Raw genomic sequence first — 22,776 nt, 5'->3', positions numbered from 1 at the left:
GGAGGCAGTGATGGCCAGCAACATGAATGGCTTTAAAAGAGGATTGCACAAATTCATGGAAGACAAGTTTGCCAGTGGCTGCTAGCCATGATGGCAGTGCTGTTCCTCCAATGTCAAAAGCAGTATGCCTCTGAATACCAGTTGCTAGGAATCGCAGTTGGGCATCGCTCCTGTCCATCTTGCCGGCTTCCCTTAGGCATCTGATTGGCCAGTGTGAGAACAGGATGTTGAGCTAGATGGGTCATTTACCTAATCCAGCAGGATCCTCTTATGTAATGGCATTAGGTAAGGAGAAAAGGTGATGAAAGTTGTAGTTCATTTCACTGTGTTGAAAAATTCATTTATTTATTTGTTTTAATTTGCAGGCACAAAAGAAATTGAAGTTGGAGTGGATGAAGAAGGATTCATCTATATGGCCTTTGAGGCTCCAGAAATGGTTGACACCTCAGAGTTTATCTGGTCTAAGGATTACGAAGGGCCACCAAATCCTGACAGGGTCGAGGTTGTAAACAAAGATGATAAGTAAGCTTGCAGTGTTGCCAGTTTTTAATAGGTGTGCTGTTGTGCCATTAAAAGACACCCAAAGTACAGGACCCTGAGAACAACTACAGCTGCACAGATATGTCTTAACTTGCGTGTTTGCATTTTCTTTTCTTTTAAGATCTAAACTCATTTTGAAATATGCCACTGAAAGAGATCTGGGGACATACTCAGTAGAAGTAACAGACACTGATGAAGACATCTCTGCCAGTCATCTTTTAACCCAGGAAGGTAAATAATCCATCCTTACAGGGTTAAAAAAAAGAATCTAACTAATTCTGCATGATTGGAGGCTCAGATATAAATTCCTCCCAAGTTGCTAGGTTTGAAATTGTGCGTCCTCTGTGCTCCATCCTCAAATGTGCCTGAAAGAGGTTGGAGTGGGCAGGTTCTATTCTGCAAGACTCTCCTTTTTCACAAGGACAAGAGGTCTGAGTGCAGATTGGTGAATGTTTTTTTCCTGCACCTTGGAATGGAAAATGGAAAAGGGAGCAGAAACAGTGTGTGCTCTTCTATGGTCACAAATGGAATCAGTCAAGTGAATACAACCAGTATTCATTCACAACGTTGTTCTTTTTAAGTCCTCAAGCAGTATGGCATGTGGGGTTTTTAAACACTGAAATGAAGGTAAAGTATATAAGTAACTTAACTAGTTATGTAACATATGTTATATACCGGACAGTGAGACACATACTGTAGTATCTGACAGAAACTGAGCTGCAGCAAAAGAGAAACAGCGCTGATTGAGAGGAACATAGGTCAGAATAGAAATTGCTGCCTTCTTACATCCTCTACCTCCACAAAGATGTCTCCTCAAGTAAAATCCAATCCACCGCATGGTTACTTTGGTTTCATTCACATCATCCTCTAAGACAGTGGTTCTCAACCTATGGGTCCCCAGATGTTGTTGGACTACAACTCCCATCATCCTTGAGCTCTGGCCTTGCTAGTTGGGGTGATGGGAGTTGTAGTTCAACAACATCTGGGGACCCACAGGTTGAGAGAGGCTGCTCTAAGAGGAAGCTTGCACAACTTGTGATCCACCAACCCAAACTAAGCTGAGCAGTCATGAAAGGCAGCCCACAAAAGGGGGCCGGTCCTTTACCTCCTGACACCCAACAGGCCACTGTATGTGGCAGGCAAACTTTATGTGACTTGGTGGGTTCCAGGTTACACAGTCTAAGGCAATGCAATCAGAAGGAGCCAATGTCATTGTGGGGGCATTGCACTCAAGCACCCCAGACTAGGTGTACAGAACCTTTAGCCCATGAGCTGAATGAGGCTCTCCTGGCCTGCCTATCCCTTGGGGACTCATGCCTGGTCTGGCCAGGGCCATCTCTCAGACCACCCATTGCTGTGTGCCACCCTTGAGTGTTTGCTATTAGTTACTGAATCGGCTCCTTCCCAAGGCTGTCTCAAAAGTTCTACCACTCATTTATTCAGCGCAGTAGAAATTTGGCAACTGAACCAAAGCACCAGAACCCAATGGGAAAAGGGTTGGGATGTGCATCGCTCCTTCTCTTAAGTCTAAGGCCTAGTTCTGTTCATTGCATTTTTTTCAGAACTGGACAAGCTGCGGAAGATCAGCCAGGAGATCCGCAACCCATGTAAGTCGTTGTTTTAAAAAATGATATGTGATTTCGCAGCTACAAACAATGACCAAGGGGGTAAACAAACACAAGGGTAAAAATACAATGGTACCTCGGGTTACAAACACCTTGGGTTACAAACACTTCGGGTTACAGACTACTACAGAAGTAGTACTCGGGTTAAGAACTTTACCTCAGGATGAGAACAGAAATCGTGTGGCGGCAGCGGGAGGCCCCATTAGCTAAAATGGTACCTCAGGTTAAGAACAGTTTCAGATTAAGAACAGATCTCCGGAACGAATTAAGTTTGTAACCCAAGGTACCACTGTAATTAAAATTTAAAATAGATAATAATAAATAACTCCTAGTGGTTTTTGTGTATATTTTTGTATATTTTCTGTTTGTACGTTTTATATCAGCCTTCAGCAACCAGGCAAGCTTGTTTTAGGTGTGTTGTGTAGGCCCAGTTTGCACAGAAAGCCAAGCCAAACCAGGGCTAAGGGTGAATGCATACAGGCATCTACTTTTGGCCACTTTCCTCCCCCTCCACCCTATCTGGAACCAAGCCATGGTTTAGTTTAGCATTGTGGCCAAACCTAGAATCGGTTTCGCTCCAAACCACAAGCTGTAACCAACGTTTGTTCTTGACTTACTGCTCATGGTTTGTCTGGAGGAGATGAACATAATGCTAAGTCAAAAGTGTTTAACTATGAGTATTGACACCCTTGGGCATTGGTTTTGCCATGGAATGGATTGGCATAGTGTTAAAGGAAAATCAGACCAAATAATTATGGGGTTGGTTGTTGTTTATTTAGATTTTGCAAGCCTCCCAAGGAGTTCAGCAATAAGCTTTAATCAATCAAATGTTGCTAGTTCAAGCTGAGCTTCACTCTTCATCCTCGGATTCCAATAACCTGTCACATCTTCTTCTGTTCCTTTCAGTAATTGACCTGATATCCGGATGGAACATTGATGTTCTGGAGAAAGGGGAGGTGCGGCTGTGGCTGGAGGTTGAGAAGCTTTCCCCAGAGGCAGAGCTGCACTTGATTTTCAATGGAAAGGAGCTTTCAAGCACTCCAGTGAGTTTCCCGTCATTTGCTTTACGAGAAGGGTGAGGAACTGCTGCCCTGCGGCCAATCTGGGATCCAGTTTGGCCCATGATGCCATTTCCCCCAAACCTGTCACTCAACTGATGTCACTTGGTGACGTCAGCTGATGGGCAGAGGAGTGAGGTTCAGGTCTGCATTGGCTGTGCACCAAGAAACTGGGGCAAGCATCCAATAAAGCACAATTTAACACACACACACCCCAGCTTATTAGCTGATGGGGCTGTTAAATCCTCCTCAGTTTTGCCATGTAAGGCATTTCCTTTTGGGGAATTGGTGTCTGCAGACATTTCAGCAGAAATACCCACACACACACTCATAGGCTGATGAGTTTCCCTCAGATGCAATGGAAGAGGTTGTTCCAGTGGAAGATGCTGACAGTCCAGCCACCTTCTGTATGAAATGAAAAATGGAGAGGGCTCCATCTTGTACTTCTCAGGCCACAAAATGTCTTGGGGCAATTCTGCCTCTAAGAATCCCTTCCTGCTTGCTCCCTTCTTGCTTTCTGGATGCTACAAACCCCATTTCTCAATTCTGAAGTCTTTGGAGTAGTGAGCTGATATAAATAAATGGTTCCTTCTTATTCTCATGGTTGTCTTTTGCTGTGATTTTAGTGGGATTTTAAAATGCATTGTTCAGTTCCTCACTAGCCATGTTCTCCTTTGCTAACAACTTATTTTTGCTTGTGTTGCTGTTGCCGTTGTTTACATTTAGACACATAAGATCAATTTTGACAGAGCAAAAGGCCTTGTGGAACTGATCATCCAAGACTTCTCTGAGGACGACAAGGGGACATACACTGCCAAGCTGAAAGACGGCAAAGCTGAAAACCAGTTTACACTGGCTCTGGTTGGGGACGGTATGTGGAGGGTCAGGAAGTAAAAGGAGGCAGCTACAAATGTCTCTTGTGGCTGTGGGTCCAGTGTAACATTTAGGCAGCATTCCCCAACCTAGTCCCTTCAAGCCGATTTGGACTACACTTCCCATCAGCCCCTGCCAGCCCAGGCCAGGGCTAGGTGAGACTGATTAGAACTGTGGTTCAAAACAGTTGGAGGTCACCACGTTAGGGAAGGCTGCTTTTAAATGTTCAGGAAGTGTCTAAACTTGATGCAGTGTTTAGGGAACAGCTCTTAAATAGTTGGGTTTTTTAAAAAAAAAATCAATCACAAAGCTATGGCAATGTGGTGAATCACACTTAAGATTGGAAAAATTAGAAACTGAGACAAACTGAAATGAAAAGATTATTTCATCCCTACCATCCGCGGGCAAGTGTCATTACTTTCTCTTGTCTCGCAGTCAGTCTCCCAACTTCACTCCATATTCATGCCCTTGGATCTTGAAAACCTAATAGATCTACTGGCTAACCTAGTAGATCAACACATCTGGGGAAGTTACTCATCTTAGCACAGTGTTGAACATCCAACACTATCCTTCATGAATCAAGATCTCTTGACTTGCCATCACGTGCTAATCCGATGGTGTATTTATTCTTCCAGATTTTGATAAACTTAAAGCAGAGGCTGATGCCAAGAAGAGAGAATGGAAGAGAAAGCATGGTAAGATATCCTTGCAGTCAGTGGCTCTATGCCTGGCTTGAGAAGCTGCGTTTGTGGCACAAGGGGTCACCCATAAAATGCACCTGGGATGGAGAGGTGAGGGAGCTAAGCTGTGATACCAAATGGCATTTGTTGACATGGGGCAAAGTAGGTCACGGTTACAGGTAGAGGAGCTGAAAAGTTAGCAAGAGTTTTGTACAGTGTGTTGTACTTTAGAGACAATCCCAAAGCTGGAGACAGACTTGTACTGGTGTGGTGTGGATGGTGAAGGGGAACAATGAACCCCCAGTGGCTTCTGCTGAGCCAGAGTGGGGCCAGCGGATGAACCTCCCCACTTGGATGCCTCATTCGTTCTCATCTAAGAATTTTTCAAAACCAGGGTCTTTGATTTCTGACATTTCCATTTAAAATTGTTTGAAATAGGAAAATGCCTAATTTCAACAAGCAAAAGAAGAAATCAATCCTGTCCCCAAAGTGATGTTGCTCAAAATTCCACCCATCTCATCACCTGCCTAGTTCTGCCTAGTCAAGATTCCCTTGACTGTTTTTTATGCTTAACTATGCCTAGAAACCAACCCCTTCTTCAAATCTACAATGACTTTGAGCACAGCAGATGACCAAGATTATTTCTTTCCATTTAATAGGTCCACATTTTATTGAACAGCTACAGTGGAAGGTCACTGAAGACTGTGAAGTCCTGTTGGCCTGCAAGGTAAATAGCACAATCCCGGACACTGGCATTATTATTATTATTCATAGAATCATAGAATCATAGAGTTGGAATAGACCACAAGGGCCATCGAGTCCAACCCCCTGCCAAGCAGGAAACACCACCAGAGCACTCCTGACATATGGTTGTCAAGCCTCTGCTTAAAGACCTCCAAAGAAGGAGACTCCACCACACTCCTTTGGCAGCAAATTCCACTGTCGAACAGCTCTTACTGTCAGGAAGTTCTTCCTAATGTTTAGGTGGAATCTTCTTTCTTGTAGTTTGGATCCATTGCTCCATGTCCGCTTCTCTGGAGCAGCAGAAAACAACCTTTCTCCCTCCTCTATATGACATCCTTTTATATATTTGAACATGGCTATCATATCACCCCTTAACCTCCTCTTCTCCAGGCTAAACATGCCCAGCTCCCTTAGCCGTTCCTCATAAGGCATCGTTTCCGGGCCTTGTGGTCAACCAAGACTCCTAGATCCTTTTCACATGTACTGCTCTCAAGCCAGGTGTCACCCAACTTGTATTTGTGCCTCTCATTTTTTCTCCCCCTCTGTTAGCCACCCCTCTGTTAGCCACCCCTCCCAGTTTGGTGTCATCTGCAAATTTGATCAGGATGCCCTTGAGTCCATCATCCAAGTCGTTGATAAAGATGTTGAATAAGACCGGGCCCAAGACAGAACCTGGTGGCACCCCACTAGTCACTCTTCTCCAGGATGAAGAGGAACCATTGATGAGCACCCTTTGGGTTCGGTCAGTCAGCCAGTTACAAATCCACTGAGTGGTAGCATAGTCAAGACCGCATTTTACCAGCTTCTTTACAAGAATATCATGGGGCACCTTATCGAATGCCTTGCTGAAATCAAGGTAGGCTACATCCACTGCGTTCCCTTCATCTACCAGGCTTGTAATTGTGTCAAAAAACGAGATCAGGTTAGTCTGACATGACTTATTTTTCAGAAATCCATGCTGACTATTGGTGATCACAGCATTCCTTTCTAGGTGCTCACAGACTGTTTGCTTAATGATCTGCTCCAGAATCTTCCCTGGTATTGATGTCAGACTGACTGGGCGATAATTATTTGGGTCCTCTCTTTTCCCCTTTTTGAAAATAGGGACAACATTTGCCCTCCTCCAGTCTGCCGGGACTTCGCCTGTTCTCCAGGAATTCTCAAAGATGACTGCCAGTGGTTCTGAGATCACATCTGCCAGTTCTTTTAATACTCTTGGATGCAGTTCATCTGGCCCTGGAGACTTGAATACATCTAAACTAGCCAAGTATTCTTGTACTATCTCCTTAGTTATTCTGGGCTGTGTTTCCTCTGCTGAATCATTTGCTCCAAATTCTTCAGGTCGGGCATTGTTTTCTTTATCGGAGAAGACTGAGGCAAAGAAGGCATTGAGGAGTTCAGCCCTTTCTGTGTCCCCTGTTTGCATTTCACCATCTTCTCCTCTGAGTGACCCCACTGTTTCTTTGTTCTTCCTTTTGCTACGGACATACCCATAAAAGCCTTTTTTGTTGCTTTTAACCTCTCTAGCAAGCCTGAGTTCATTCTGTGCTTTAGCTTTTCTGACTTTGTGTCTACATGTGCTGGCTATTTGTTTGAATTCCTCTTTGGTGGTTTCCCCCCTTTTCCATTTTTTGTACACATCTTTTTTTAATCTTAACTCAGTTAAAAGTTCTTTAGATAGCCACCCTGGCTTCTTTAGGCACCTTCCATGTTTCCGTCTCATTGGTATTGCCTGAAGTTGTGCTTTTACTATCTCCCTCTTAACAAACTCCCAGCCATCATGAACTCCCTTTCCTTTTAGTATCACTGTCCATGTCCAATTATTATTAAGGAAAAGAAAAGAGGAGAGACAATATCTGCAATTAATAGGCAGTTAAGAGTGCAATCCTATCTATGCCTAGTCCTGTTGGATTCAATGGGGCTTACTCCCAGGTAAGTTGGGAGTGAAGCCTGTTGTTCTGGCATAACAAAGATGCAAAATGTTCTGTCTCTTTATCACTCATTTCACTTGCCAGAGCAAGTAGAATTCATCAATTCCCTTACATTCCCAGCAGGTATTGTCATTGCTCTGGCCCCGTAAAATATCCTGGAGTTGTGCTCCCTTGCACTCTCCCTCCACACTACCACTGCTGAGAGCTAAACTATTTGTGACATTAATTGTGCCAGAAATGGGATTCCCTGACAGGGCTGCCCTGGGGAAGCTGTAGCAGCAGAGGAGGAGGAGTTTCTACGTTGCTTCCCCTAAGCAGATTTCAAGTAAGCCTCCACCCTCCTACCCATTTCCTTTCAACAGGCAGCAAACATGAAGAAGGAGAGCACCTTCAAATGGTTCTTTGATAACAAACCTCGTTCAGATGGTCAGTATGACCCAAAGACAGGTGCTGGAGTCCTGCGGATTAAGAAGGTAAAGAGCGTGCAATAGCCAACTGGGTCAGTAATGTATAGGGTGGAATTAAAATGGATTTATAGACACTGCATGCTAAAATGGGGAGGGGGGAATGAAAGACTGCCCAGGTAATCGTGGTGCAGAGGAATGTGGACCTTGGTTGCATCTGATCACCCTACACATCAATGATGCTCAATGCTTTTTTCATTTCTTGATAGATAAATATATGTCTGTATGTTTGTCTACCTGCCTGTCTGTCTGTATTTTGCTAGATTACCAAAGCAGATAAGGGAATATACAAAGCTGTGGTTTCTGATGACCGAGGGGAAGATACAACTCAGCTTGATCTCTCTAAGGAAGGTATTTTGCTCTTCATTCATTGGGCAGGAGATATATTGTTGTCTGTTCATTAAAAAATATTTATAACCTGCCCTTTATCAACACAAATCCAAAGTGTATCAAGCAACACGCTCTGGTGTTTTTCTATAAATAAATAAAAATCTTTTCATTTATTTAAACAAGAGTATGCACTTCAACAACAAGAACAAAAAGCAAGAACTGAATGAAAACGAAAATTATACACACACACAAGAAGTACAAATATGGGTTGTTTCATTCACATGCCCTGGAAATTATAATAATTATTATTGGTGTTGGGAGTTAATACCCTACCAGGTAGGGCTCAAATTCCCACTCAGCATAAATCTCCCTGGGTGATTTTGACCTCTCATTTTCTCTTGGCCTAATCTACCTAAGCAGAATTTGTTGTGTGGATAAGAGGAAGAAAGACTTGTGTGGCCAGCACTTTGCCAACAGCTGTGCTGGCTGGGGATGATGGCAACTGTAGACCCAAACATCAGGAGGGTACCAGGCTGAAGAAGATTGATGCACATTCTTCTGAGCTCCTTGGAGGAAGGGCGAGATCTCAGTGAACTTCTAATTGAATAACCCCTAATTCTTTTCCAAGTAATCCCATGGTTATCCTGAACATAGTTTGAAAATACTGCCATTCTGATATGTGTGCTATGTGTTGCTGCTTGTTTGTTTTTATCTACTTAAAAGGATTTTTAAAAATGTGTTTTACAGTGTTTGATGACATCCTCAAGGAACTTGCCAGGATCAGCGGTAAGTTGTTTACTTCTAAACCCACATCCTTGTGGTATCAATTACATTACATTAAAGATGTAAATAGGTACAAGGCTGCTGCCTTGCTGAAGCTAAGCAGGTCTGGGTTTGGTCAGTGCCTGGATCAGTGACCTCTGAGAATGACATGTATACATACCTGCCTTTGCTATCACCATGGAAGAAAGGCAGAAAGAAAATAAGCAAATGTGGGTTAAAAGAAAGGCAAAAAATAGGAGGCTTGGTCATCTTTCTCAACTGAATTTCCATCCCCACAACCCCTCCCTCCCCATAATTCTCTGTTTAGTTCTTTCTGCATCACCTTTGAAAGTCCAGCCTACTGTAGAAGGCATCAAGATCTACAGCGAGGTGAAATACTACACAGATGCCATGAAAGCAACCTGGGACCACAAGTATGTCTTTATTTAATAGTACTTAACTGGTTTAGAATGCTTATACCATGGGTAGGCAAACTAAGGCCCGGGGGCTGGATCTGGCCCAATCGCCTTCTAAATCCGGCCCACGGATGGTCCAGGAATCAGCATGTTTTTACTTGAGTAGAATGTGTCCTTTTATTTAAAATGCATCTCTGGGTTATTTGTGGAGCATAGGAATTCGTTCATTCCCCCCCCCTCAAAAAAAAAACACAGTCCGGTGTCGGTTCACTGTCTGCTGAAAAAGTTTGCTGACCCTTGGCTTATACCAACAAAAGAGGAGTGGCAGGTTATTTGAGTATATGGAATTAGAGAATATGACTGAGAAGATCAGGGATCAGTTGACCCAAAAGTTTAACAATGAATGGTACATTTACAGATTATATTTAAAAGAACATTGTCCCCACACCAAAGCTTTAGTATGCTTTGACTAACTCTCTAACTTTAGTATGCTTTGACCAGCATAAGGTAAAAAGAGCACAAGCAACATTTAATACAGGTTAAGTTTATTGAAAAATAGATGCAATTAATAAGGAAACAAAGAACCCACGCTGAGGAGGTCGGAAGTCGGTGGAGAAAGTTGTCTGTTTGTAATATTTGTGTGTTTTGGTGTTGTACTTTCTTTTTTCTTTTTGGAGTTATGTTTTCTTTTTTCTTTGTGTATTGCTTATAAACTAATAAGGATCGATTTTTTTTTAAAAAAAATGCTTATACCTCCACTTTAAAGCTCCAGGCGTTGCTCAGGGGCTTGCAAAAGATTCTCAAAACGAAATTACATTCAAAACTAGTGTTTCACATTCAAATCTAGCATTTTTGGAAATTATTAGCATAAGAGGTATGTGTACTCATGGGGTGGGGAAGTGTTCAAAAATGGCGCGTCCACATGGTTTGCCATATATGCATGAGCCTTTTGCCTGCAGGCCACCACTTGTCTAACCGCTTCTCAGCAATTGAGCTTTATTTTAAAGATGGAAGGGGGAAACCTTTACACCGCTTGTCAGAAGTCATTGCCTCCATACCTGAAAATGTGGGACAAATTTTCTGGTAAAATGAGAGGGGCAATTGCTGCTCTCTTCTGACTTAACTCAAAGGCACGGGGTTTGGTTCACCATTTGTAGTTCTTTGTCTACGAAACTGATGGAGTGGACTAGTCTGCTTCAGGAGTGAAACAAAGGTCAACCCCCTATTTTTGAATCAGGGAGAGAGGGAGGAACAAAGGAACATTGGAACCTCTGAGTGTAGCAAAAGGTCATACACCCCAATTTTAGATATTTTCCATAACTTAACCCCTAGCTTCTTAACTCTCTGTGGCAGTAATCCATCAATCACATTCCCCAGAGAAGAGGCTAGTTGGCACCAGCACTAAGACGTCTGGCCCCAGCACCATTGCTCTGACATAGTTAAATGTTGTTGTTTTTTACATCATGGTAATCCAATGTCATCCTGTTTATTCAGCGACAAGCGCGTGGAAGGAGGAGACCGACTGAAAACAGGAACAACCATGGAGCAGGTTTGGCTCCACATCCTGGATCCCAAGGAGTCGGACAAAGGCAAATATACTTTGGAGTTGTTTGATGGAGAAAAATCACGCAAGCTGTCGACTGACCTGTCTGGCAAAGGTAAGCAGCAAACCAACAGCTTTTTTTTAGAATCATAGAATTGTAGAGTTGGAAGGTACCCCAAGGGTCATCTTTGCCGCCATCTCAACACCCAACACTCTGCCTGGCCTTTGGTTTTCCTCTCTCTAACACTGGCAAAATTAACCCTTACATTACAAACTGCATGATCCCTGCCGTTGCACTTCCAGCCATTTGAAGCTAAGGAAGACCTGCTGACTAAAGTCCTGCTTCCTCACCCCACAAAGATGAGTCTCCCTGGCCTAGAAAATTAACATTCTGTGACTTTGCTAAGTTCTAGCCTTAGCTCACTTAGCTCCATCTTAGAGGAGATCCTGGTTTAACACTCCTTCCTGCAGGATTAGAGTTGGAAGAAAATTTTCCACAGATTCAACAGCATTTCAGATGTCAGATTTGACTTTTTGAATTTCAGATACTTATAGATTTTTGTACTGATATTTGATTTTGAGGGAGATGTAATTTTTGCTATTGTAAAGGAGCTATGTGATGTCATTGAGTGGCAGGAGACTGAGCTATGGAACGAAGTTTACTTAATACACTACATCTCTTACAACAACCAAATTCAAAATGGCTACTGCTAACCTGCACCTGCAATCCTATATGCACTGGGAGTAAGTCCCACTGAACTAAATGGCTTTCATAGGCTTATGCTGTAAGTTTCAGTTACTTGTTGGTGTTCCACAGAACTGGTTCCCTCCATGTACTTATTCCAATAACACTTTGGTTCCTACTTCTCATTCCTACCTGAAATGTTGCTGGAAATTTAGAATTCCCTGTCATTGAAGCCCTACATTTTTTCCCTCCAGTTTCTAGAAGTACCTTCCCTTCTCCTCTCTCAATGAACAAGGCTCTTTTTCACTAATGGAAACTAATTCCCCGTGTTAGAGAGGGCAACTGAGCATTTTCCGTCCAGATTTATGGGCATAGGCGTTTGGGATAATAGAAAACATTTTACTGCTGGCAATCTTTCCTTCTTTCCTTTTCGTTGGCTGCTTGTGTATTTGCCTTAAAGCTATATACAGTGGACGCTCGGGTTGCGAATGTGATCCGTGCAGGATGCATGTTCGCAATCCACAGCGTTCGCTACCCATAGTGGTGCATATGCGCACATGCAGGTTGCAATTCAGCACTTCTGGGCATGTGCAAAGCACGATTTAGCGCTTCTGCACATGAGAGACTGCCACACCTGGAAGTAACCCATTCCGGTACTTCTGGGTTTCAGCAGGTCTGTAACCTGAAAAAAACAGAACCTGAAGCGTCTGTAACCCAAGGGAGAAAGAGTCTGGGCACTTCCTTGGAGATGAATGACAATTCTGTGCATAGGAGACAAATAGAGGACAAGAACCTGGTATTGTTTTCATATTTCAATAGTAAAGAAAAACATGGTTCATTCAGTCAAAATCTCTCTCTTTTTGCAGCTTTCGATGATGCGCTGGCTGAACATCAAAGGCTCAAGTAAGTTTTTGCTCCAAACTCTTTCCTTTTCAATAGAAAATCTCTACTTGTCACTTAACCAAGACTCAATGCAGAGGAAGGTTTTGCTTCCTTTCTAAGCATGCTCCAGTCATCTGGGTGTGAAGCTGATGCCCTAACTGTGTACTTCATGACAAAATGTGCATCCTGAGATAGGAAGCAGTTAGTATGCTCACCCTCTTAGTGATCCTTTGCACCCACATTTTTTTTCAAGAGGCACCTGCCCTTTGGAACAAAGTAGTCTGCACTGGACCTACCATTAAACAAAGGGTGGTGTAATTTGTTCTTCTAACAGCTGCCAAAAAAGCTTGTCCAAAAAGCACTGATGTCAAGCTTTGTTTTCAAAAAACACCCAGAAAGTGGGGTGGGGAAAAATGCAAGATTGAAATGCCAGCTAGGAGAATAGCCATATTAGTTGAGGGATGTGAGGGGTTCTTATTTGCCCTACAGTTGGGGTGATGGTGTCTTTGTTAGTGTTTTAATTTCAATTAAAGATGGGAGGGCTTTGTATATTTATGGTGGAACTCTCTAATCTTATGTAATAAGCCAGTACAGGGTGTAGTGGCTAGAGCATTGAATATGACCTGCGTTCAAATACCTGATGAAGCCATGAAGCCAATTGGGTGGGCCTTGGATGTCACACACACTCTCTCCCAGTTAGAGTGGCTGGGAGGGAGAGAAATTCAACTCAGGTCACATTTAAAGGTCAATCTACCAAAGTCACACTTTCTGAAACCAATATGAGAACCAAAACATAGCCATTTTCAGAATTTGCACTTTTCCGAATTTTCAGTGCAGTTCTCCAGCCAAGTAAGGGGTACGAAAATGCATATATTGCAATAAACTGTGCATTGGATAGGAATATAGTGGGGGGGATATGCAAAAATGCATTACATTAAGGAAAATTTGCTTTGCAAAAATGTACATATTAGGCAACATTACATTCAGAATTGTATATATTTGGACTTTTAAAAATTGCAAATTGGTGTGGAAATGTGGAGAACCAAGCTTAAAACTGGGAAAAAAACAAGAAACTAAGAGAAACTGGAATTGGCACATTCATCTGCCCCTCCTTCTAACCTATATCATGGGGTTATTATGCAGCTTAAATGGGTTGACTCCTTGGAATAGGGGAAAGCAGAGATTCAGGAAGGAAATCTCTTTATGAGTATTAGATACTCATTTAATAAGAAAAAGCCTATGCTGATTTCACAATATCATTTTTCATTTTAGGGAAGCAGCTGTTGTGGAAGAGCGTGAGTATACTAAAGTGCAATCTTTGTTGCCTGAACCAAAATGCATTGTTTTGTGTTATATATTGTACTGTGACACACTTCCATTTCCCTTGGTCATGGAGGGGAGGTCTATGGGCAGTACAAGTGGGTTGAGTTTCCTATGGATCCAAAAGTATTGGAGACTTAAAGCTGTCTTTCTAATATGAGCTATCCTCATAAATATACAAGTTGGGCATATAAGAAGCAAGCAGACACTCTTTCAGCAGGTCCAAAGGGATAATCTTCTGCAGCAGCATCAACTCCACCCCTACCATCAAGGCTGCTCCTCCCATTTCAATTAACTCCAGGTGGAAAGCTCTTTTAAGTTCAAACTGAAAGCTGCTTTTTTGCTGTCTATCTGCCTCCTCTTCGCAGCTGGAGGAGTATCACCTTCTCTGAGCTTTGATGTGCAATGCATTCTGAAAGCTACCGAGAGAGATTCCCAGCTATCACAAGATCATCTTGCCTTAGCTCTCAGCTGTGAAGCATCAGCTGATTGTCCTGGTCAAACAGTCAGTAGCCTAACCAAGGAACAGTCAAACAGCAGTCATAACATTATTAATATATAAGCTTAGTAGACATTCCTCTTTTGGTGGGAAAAGGTGAGGTGATAGCTGAATAAATAATAATGATATTTGATCTTTTGCCAGGCCGAGCAAAAGTTGTTCGGGGCCTTCCAGATGTTGCCACCATAATGGAGAACAAGGTAATTCTAATGTTATGGACAGGTTAACTCTAGCCCTAATAGTAGGGGAACAACTTCTTCTTCTGGATACCCCAAAATGCTTGACAGCCCTTACAATTTATAACACCATGGATACAATAATGCCCCCTTTCCGCACTCTAATTTATTAACAGGACGATGGTCTAAATCTTTTTCTCATATTTACACTTCTCTGCGTATATATGAGGCAGGGAAAAGACACACAAGGGGAGGGCATTTAAAGCTCCTGATTGTGATTAGTAGCAAACCACAGTTTCCCATATTCAGAGAAAATGGTAAACTATAGTTTGTTACCAACTGAGTCTAGAAGCTTAAAATAACCTCCTCTGCATGCAACACAAGTGGAATATGTGAACCTAATGCTCACTAAGGCTTACACATAACAACTGAATTGGTGCTGCATCCATTTTATAAGGGCATAAGTTTAATATACTCTCCCACTCAGAGACCTTTCTTATCTGTACGTATTGCTTTTCTTTTGTAAAGCCTGAATTCCTATCGCTAATGCTATGTTTGTTTGTTTGTTTGTTTGTTTGTTTGTTTGTTTGTTTGTTTGTTAAACAGACTCTCTGCTTGACATGCATCATATCTGGAGATCCTTATCCGGAGATCACTTGGTACAAAAACGAGCAGGTCATTACATTCAAAGATCGGTACAAGATGGAAGTGAAAGGGACCGTTATCACCATCACCATTGAGAATGTCAGCAGCGAGGACTCTGGGAAATTCAGCATCTTTGTCAAGAACAAGTGGGGCTCTGAAACTGGCAGGGTTACCGTCAGTGTCTACAAGCATGGAGAAGAGCCGAAGGAACTAAGAGATGAGCAGGCCTTGATCTGAGCTAGGCCTTAGCCCAGCGCCTTGTTTCAACTCCAGAGCTCACATAAAATAATCAGATAGAAGAGATTTTGTTTCCTTCCCCATTTGCAGAGCACTTCTCTCACTGCCAAATAACTGGCCCCAGTATATCTGGATTGGTGCTTCCAGGACAGACTACCAGCTATGCTGGCTATGTTCTACCTCCACTGTCAGAGGCACTATGGCTCAGAATAGCAGCTGCTGGGAATCACAAAGGGTGAGAGCTCTGTTGCACTCAGTTTTGAGCTTTTCATAGGCATCTGATTCACCACTGTGAGAAAAGGATGTTCAGGCAGAAGGGCCTTTCGCGGCCTGATCCATCATGGCTCTTCTTGTGTTCATATGACTGCCTGAAGCCGCAACTACTCTCCTTTTAGAAATTAAACACTAGAGAGAAATAATTCCCCAGCCCCTACTCTTGTGTTGATTAATATCTTGACAGTATTTCCTAACACAGCATGCATGCACACTTAGATAGATACATGGGAAGCAAATAAATACCTATGAATCAAAAACCAGTGGAGGCCCATCTGTTTTTACATGGTAAAGGCAACCTGTAGTGTCATTGGGTTGGATCCAGGCTAAGCTAATTGAATGTGGGTCCCATGGAAATCAATGGATTGGGCAAGTCATGAGTTAACTTGCATTGAAATAAATAAAACTTGAATTCAGCCAGGAAAATTCCTCATATGTTCACCCAGTAAATTTGTTTGGGGTGTCAACCCTAATCTGGATCCACCCTCCTGTTTTTTTATCTATCCTAACTAGTGGGCATGCACAGTTTGTACTGCCTCCTTCATAAACCTAGAACAGATGGTGCCAAGGGGCAGTTGCAATGAAATGGCTGGAGGTTGGAGGCAGCACTTGGCAGTCAAGGTAGGAGGCTGGAAATGAAACCCGGTTTTCTTGTGGGCACCCAGGAATTACACAAATAAGAGGCATGTGCAATGGACTTCCCCATTCTACTGAGTCCCTCTGAAGGACAACTGCTGCAATGAATGGACATGAGGGTCCACCTTTAGTCAAGCATCTTTCCAGACAGATGCATCATGGGAAACTCAAAAGCAGGGCAGGATGGCAATAGCTCTCCCCTCATTGTGCTTCCACCTAAACACACACATCCAGTAGCTGGTATTCTGTCACATACAATTTCTGACTCTTCCTAGTTGATTTTGTCGTAGTGATCTGAGCTTGTGAAAGTGCCAACCACCACCACATCCCTTGGTAGCCCACTTTTTAAAAATATTTCAGAACACAGCTACGAGGACTTGCATCAGAGCATCCATAGGAACAGTACTGTACATGAAAATCCCACTCAGAAAATGTCGACTGCAAACTAAGGGCCCCTCCAGACTGGTGCTTTATTGTGGGTGCTATCACAAAAATTATGTTTTAGTGGTGGCTTTATTCTGCTCATTAGTTCTGTGATGCTTCTCCAATGCTACCTCATTATTGATGTCTGGAAAGGCTGCAGCAGAACAAAAGTGGGACACACCCAGAACATTTGTAGCACGAAAAGTCAAGGAATTTCAGCAGGAAGTCACAGGATGTGCACCGATTGGAAATGAAGTAGTGTGACTGCCCCAACTTTTGTAGGCGCAAATAGTGGGATTGCATATGACATCCCTGATATAATAATAATAATAATAATAATAATAATAATAATAATAATAATAAATGTTATAATTTATACCCCACCCATCATGAAATCACAATTTTAAAAATCTGGGTTCACCATGTTAAAAAGGGACTTGTCAATCAAGCTTTATTGGAAAGTTTTGGGACTTGGGTGGTATGTCAGGCAGGTCTAAGGGTGATGTTAAGTCTACAGTGGCTCGTTCACAAATTATAACATGATATTGCGGTTGCCCAGTGACGAGCATGCATGCATGACTCAGCCCTGGAAGGCAGAGAGAAAAGAAATTGTACTTTAGAGAATGGGGAAAGTGGCGGGAGGGGGTGCTTGGAAAGAGTGACAGGCCTACAGCTGGATCTCTTTACAGGACAAACATGGTCTGAACTAGAGTACAGAAGATGCTGAATTTGTTTTTCACGAAAAGCAAACCTGAAATCAAATGTCTGTAGCAGCAGCAGTATCATTACCCGAATTATTATTATTATTATTATTATTATTATTATTATTATTATTATTATTATCATGATCATCCCACCTTATAAGGAGCTCAGGACAGTATACATTATTCCCGTCCCCTAATTTTATTCTCACAGTAACAACCCTGAAAGGTAGGCTACTGGTAGAGTTGGTGTGTGGCTCAAGGTCACCTAGTGAGTTTGATGGTTGAGGTCTCAGTCTACAGCACATCCACAACATTTAAAGCACATGGTTTCCCCCCCCCCAAAAAAAAAAATCCTGGGAACTATAGTTTAGAGTGCTGGGAATTGTAGCTCTGTGAGGAGTATACTTCCAGGATTCATTGGGTGAAGTCATGTGCTTTGGTTTAAGTATGCTTTAACTGAATAGTGTTGATATGTCTGAAGTCAGAGACCTTCCTGCTGATGTTAATAGCAGTGGCTCTATTCTGGATGTAGAGTCCAGGTGAAAGAAGGCTTGAGTGGACTTCTGATGCATTTATTCCTTGGTGTTATTGATCAAGAATCTGTAGTGAGCTGTTTTGTGGTTCATGCTATGCTTTTAATATTCATGTGAAAGAAAACAGATAAATGTAACAAGACAAGAGCAAATGATGATGATGATGAAGCATGCATTAATAAACTAGAAGCCTAAAACCTGAATTCATGGCTGCTCACCTGTGTGCTACCTAGATCTAAAGAAGTTTGAAGGTCTTCCTTTGTTATGAAAAGGGCTAACAGGGGTTGCCCAACTCCACCCCACCCCACCCCCCGTGGGCCAAATATAGGTGAATATTTAATGCAGAAACACTTCAGACCACTTGAAAGAAGCACACAGACCGCTGTTGGTGTTGGGGAAATATTGGGGTTCAATACCCAAGACCCTATGAGTTCAGCCTAGATGGCCAATAAAATCCAGACTTCAATTGTTGGTCACCAAGGGTGGGCCAAATATAGGTGAATATTTAATACAAACACACTTCGGACCACTTGAAAGAAGCACACAGACCGCTGGTGGTGTTAGGGAAATATTGGGGTTCAATACCCAAGACCCTATGAGTTCAGCCTAGATGGCCAATAAATTCCAGACTTCAATTGTTGGGTGTTTATTTAAGCGTTGCAAGCCCAGTGCGGCAACCTCATCCAGCAAGTAGTTGAGAGGATGGCACACCAAATATGAAAAAGGCACAAGCATTTGTACATGTGCTAGTAAAGGGGCCGTTATCTCCATATATGGCAGTACTTCTTTCTACTAGCTTCTACTGGCTTGATCTCAAGACATAGCAACTTTCTTAGCTTCCCCTCCCTTTGTCCTTAACACTTACAGCTATAGCTCCTGTCATTCCACCCTTCTCTCACGGGTCTCTTGCAAACACAACCTTCGCTTGCTCAACCCCCTCTCACACACATTTCAACTTTCTTTAATTCTTTCATTTCTATACTTTTTCTCTGACAGTGGTCCATGGACCAGAGTGTGGTCACAGTCACGTGATACATTTAAAGCACGGGGATCCCCCACAGAATACTGGGAACTATAGTCTGTTAACGGTGTTTGGGAATTGTAACTGTGGGAGGATAAACTACAGTTCCTAGGATTCTTTGGGGGAAGTCATTAGGCTGAAATATAAGGTGTAGACGTGGCCAAAATCTGCCACACACTATTTTGTGTTATAAATGCTCCTAAAAGCATTTGTGGCCATTTGTCATGTCCTCCTCACCCTCTCTGGCGGCTAGGGCTGGTTAGCTAATGCCACAGTCCCTTTGACACAGCAGCTTAAATTTTAGCTCCCCAGGGTCAGCAGAAGTCAAAAGAGGTAACTGGCAGAACTGAGCAGGATTGCTTAAGAGATAATGAACTTTTCCAGTGTTACAACTGAATATGTCCTGTTAGGCACTTAAATGCCTTCAGGCACAAAAGGACAATTCCGATACCATTAGGGGGAAAGAGAAGAGGAACTGCATAACCCAAAAGAGGAGGCAGATTTGAAGAAATTGGCATATGCTAACTTATACTGTATGTAAAGATGCAAATTCAGAAATAATTACAATAAATAGAAACGCAATACTTCTCACCGCAGTGGGAAAGACTGCTCAAGTGACCTGTGTACCTACTCTCCAGGTCTGCTGTTGAGGTGCTAAGTGTTGATGGGCAGCTTCTTCAAGGCCCCCTCCTGCTCTCCCTCCCTATGTTATTTCTTTTTAAACTAGGCTGGAACCAGAGAGCCATTCATGACTGCCCTCTGTAAAGTAAGACATGGCCACCCTGTCTGAGAGAGCCCTAATCTCCATCTCATACGTACGTATGTTTTTCTGATACAAAGCTAGCTCTGAAAATGTGTTCCTATGCATGGTCTGCATGATTCAGTTGCTATTGGTCCTAGTCCAGGAACCCTTGGAGATTCTCTGAGGAGAAGATGGCTCCACTCCCTGGTCCATCCCATGTAGGACAGAGTCCACATCTCCCCAGAACAGATTCCTTGGATGATGAGGAGAGCCTTGAGGAGATATCCCCACAGCTTGAAACCCCAGGGCCTAGCAGAAGCCAATGGCCACAGAAGGCATCAGCCCATCAACTGACCAGATACAGCATTTAGTGGGTGGGGCCTCTACTCAATAAATACCTATGCTATAAAAATAGGACCATACAAATACCGTATTTTTTTCTCTATAAGACTCACTTTTCCCCTCCTAAAAAGTGTGCGTCTTATGGAGCAAATGCAGGCTGTGCAGCTATCACAGAAGCCAGAACAGCAAGAGGGATTGCTGCTTTCACTGCTCAGCAATCCCTCTTGCTGTTCTGGCTTCTGAGATTCAGAATATTTTTTTTCTTGTTTTCCTCCAAAAACTAGGTGCGTCTTGTGGTCTGGTGCGTCTTATAGAGCGAAAAATACGGTATGTGAAGCTGCCTTAAATTGAGTCAGACTTTTGGTCTGGGGTTTCAGGCAACAGTCCTTCCCAGACCTACATGGAGATATCCAGGATTGAAGATGGAACTTTCTACATGCAAGGTCAATGTTCTACCACTGAGCTACAGCCCTTCCCTGTACATCTGCACCGTCACTTACGGACTCATTGTTAAAACCGTGTTTATGGAAAAAGAAGAGGAGGAGGAGGAGGAGGAAGAGGAAGAGGAAGAGGAAGAGGAGGAGGAGTTTGGATTTGATATCCCGCTTTATCACTACCCAAAGGAGTCTCAATGCGGCTAACATTCTCCTTTCCCTTCCTCCCCCACAACAAACACTCTGTGAGGTGAGGGAGGCTGAGAGACTTCAAAGAAGTGTGACCAGCCCAAGGTCACCCAGCAGCTGCATGTGGAGGAGCAGAGAAGCGAACCCAGTTCACAAGATTACAAGTCTACTGCTCTTAACCACTACACCACACTGGCATACTCGTCTACGAGTGATTGCCAAAGAAAGAAAGGCATCTGCCAGTTGCTCCAGGACCCTGATGGTAAGACTTTTATGTCCTACCTCAGCTGCAGGACCACTAATTGTGACCCACCCTCAGAAGACTCTGCCATAACAGCCAGAGGCCTGTCTGAACAAAAAGCTCTCTGTCTGCTGGCGAGAGGAAAGCAGAGAGGGGACCAGCATAGCCTCCCATGGAAGGGAGTTCCACCATCTGGGAGGAACCATGAGAAATCCCTCTCTTGTGTCCTCACCAAAAGTGCCTGGATCAAAGTCATATAAGGTTTTGTAGGTCAAAACCAGCACTGATTTATGCCTGGAAACAGACCAGTAGCCCATGGTGCTATTGCTAACAAGGAGTTTTTAGTGAGAGCCTGGAGTCACCAAGCCTGTCACCACCAAATCAATTCAACAGTACTTTGCAAGTGCAAAGCTGCTCCAAACCAGGACTCATGGTGTGGTGTTTCTCAAAGTATGGCGCAGGGGTATTAAGATGGTTTCCACCTCTTGGCATTTTTTTGGGGGGGGGGGACAAGTTGCATACAGCTACAAAAAGAGGGGGAAGTATTACTCTTCCATTCTGCTATCAAAAGGGGGTGCATTGTGTAGTATGCAGGAGTAGAAATGTTGACCTAGGTAGGTCAGACCTGGTAGTACACAAATACTACTTCAATTAAGCAATCTCGTGGCATACAAGGTTACACTGTAGTGTAAAGCCTGCCAAAGTTAACAAGCCATCATCCTGGAGTGATGATTCATCTCTGTTCTTTGGCCCTGTGCCCAAAAGGTGTAGAGGTCTGGAGTCATGGGGGGTGGGGTCAAAGACCTGTTACTATTTCTGCAGCAGAGTCCCTGTCTCCAGTATCCTAGAGCCATCCAATCAACATGAAAGGGGAGCTTCGTAGCCACTGAGAAGACGTCTTCTTACCATTTGTGCTGATTGGAGCCAATGGGAGTGAAAAGAGGTGAGTTGGCCACTGAGGATTGGCTCCTAGGGTCACCCTGGAGAAGGCACATGAGAAGAACACCAAGGAGTTGTTTTTCCATATGCTCCAAAACTGAGCATTTAGGAACAATGAAAATGCAAGGTGCCTCCGTTTTCAAGAGAATGGTGTGCAAGTTCTGTTATGCACAACGGAACTTCAAGGAAAACGCAACTTGAGTCACTGCAAAGGAAGATATTGGAGCACTCCAAAACATTTGCTCATGTATGTGCACAGAAAATAATAGCTCTCGCTGAAAAGCAACACAGGGAGATCTGCATTGATTGTTGCAATTAGCCCCTAATTATTATTACAGTGGTACTTCGGGTTACAGACACTTCAGGTTACAGACGCTTCAGGTTACAGACTGCGCTAACCCGGAAATAGTACCTCGGGTTAAGAACTTTGCTTCAGAATGAGAACAGAAATCGTGCGGTGGCAGCAGGAGGCCCCATTAGCTAAAGTGGTGCTTCAGGTTAAGAACAGTTTCAGGTTAAGAACGGACCTCCGGAACGAATTACCATATTTTTCGGCCCATAGGGCGCACCTAGTTTTTTGGGGGGGAAATAAAGAAAAAAAATTATCCCCCCCCCCAGGCGCAGGGCTGGGGCGGGGGAAGCCCAAGCTTCCCCCGACCCCAGCCCTCAGAACAGGCAGCTCTCCCACGGCTTGCAGAGAGCTGCGCGAAGCCCGAAGCCTGGGGGGGCACTGAGCTCACTTCAGGTCGCGCAGCTCTCCCACGGCTTGCGGATAGCTTCCTGAAGCTATCGACCCCTCTCACTCTCCAGGCTTCAGCAAAAGCCTGCATTTGCCCCATAGGACGCACACACATTTCCCCTTCATTTTTGGAGGGGGGAAAGTGCGTCC

At 43.4% G+C, this 22,776-nt stretch overlaps 1 protein-coding gene across 2 annotated transcripts in view; it reads left to right on the top strand.

The window, feature by feature from the left end:
• The window catches only part of MYOM3 (myomesin 3), a 45,718-nt gene extending 29,619 nt beyond the window's left edge, over nt 1–16,099 (top strand). For both annotated transcript variants that reach the window (XM_077931966.1, XM_077931967.1), the window contains 16 exons: nt 366–522; nt 662–771; nt 2,103–2,147; nt 3,072–3,208; nt 3,950–4,094; nt 4,732–4,791; nt 5,436–5,503; nt 7,814–7,924; nt 8,179–8,266; nt 8,993–9,031; nt 9,336–9,441; nt 10,918–11,081; nt 12,518–12,554; nt 13,806–13,828; nt 14,497–14,552; nt 15,135–16,099. In XM_077931966.1, the coding sequence (XP_077788092.1) occupies nt 366–522; nt 662–771; nt 2,103–2,147; nt 3,072–3,208; nt 3,950–4,094; nt 4,732–4,791; nt 5,436–5,503; nt 7,814–7,924; nt 8,179–8,266; nt 8,993–9,031; nt 9,336–9,441; nt 10,918–11,081; nt 12,518–12,554; nt 13,806–13,828; nt 14,497–14,552; nt 15,135–15,410 (1,622 nt within the window). In that variant the 3' untranslated portion in view covers nt 15,411–16,099. The remainder of the gene's footprint in view (nt 1–365; nt 523–661; nt 772–2,102; nt 2,148–3,071; nt 3,209–3,949; nt 4,095–4,731; nt 4,792–5,435; nt 5,504–7,813; nt 7,925–8,178; nt 8,267–8,992; nt 9,032–9,335; nt 9,442–10,917; nt 11,082–12,517; nt 12,555–13,805; nt 13,829–14,496; nt 14,553–15,134) is intronic.
• The last annotated feature ends 6,677 nt before the right edge of the window (nt 16,100–22,776 follow it).

This window comes from Podarcis muralis, chromosome 7, assembly GCF_964188315.1.
Source record: "Podarcis muralis chromosome 7, rPodMur119.hap1.1, whole genome shotgun sequence".
Lineage (NCBI taxonomy): Eukaryota > Metazoa > Chordata > Lepidosauria > Squamata > Lacertidae > Podarcis > Podarcis muralis.
Note: the sequence above shows the minus strand (reverse complement) of the source record. Positions and strands in the feature narration are given on the sequence as shown.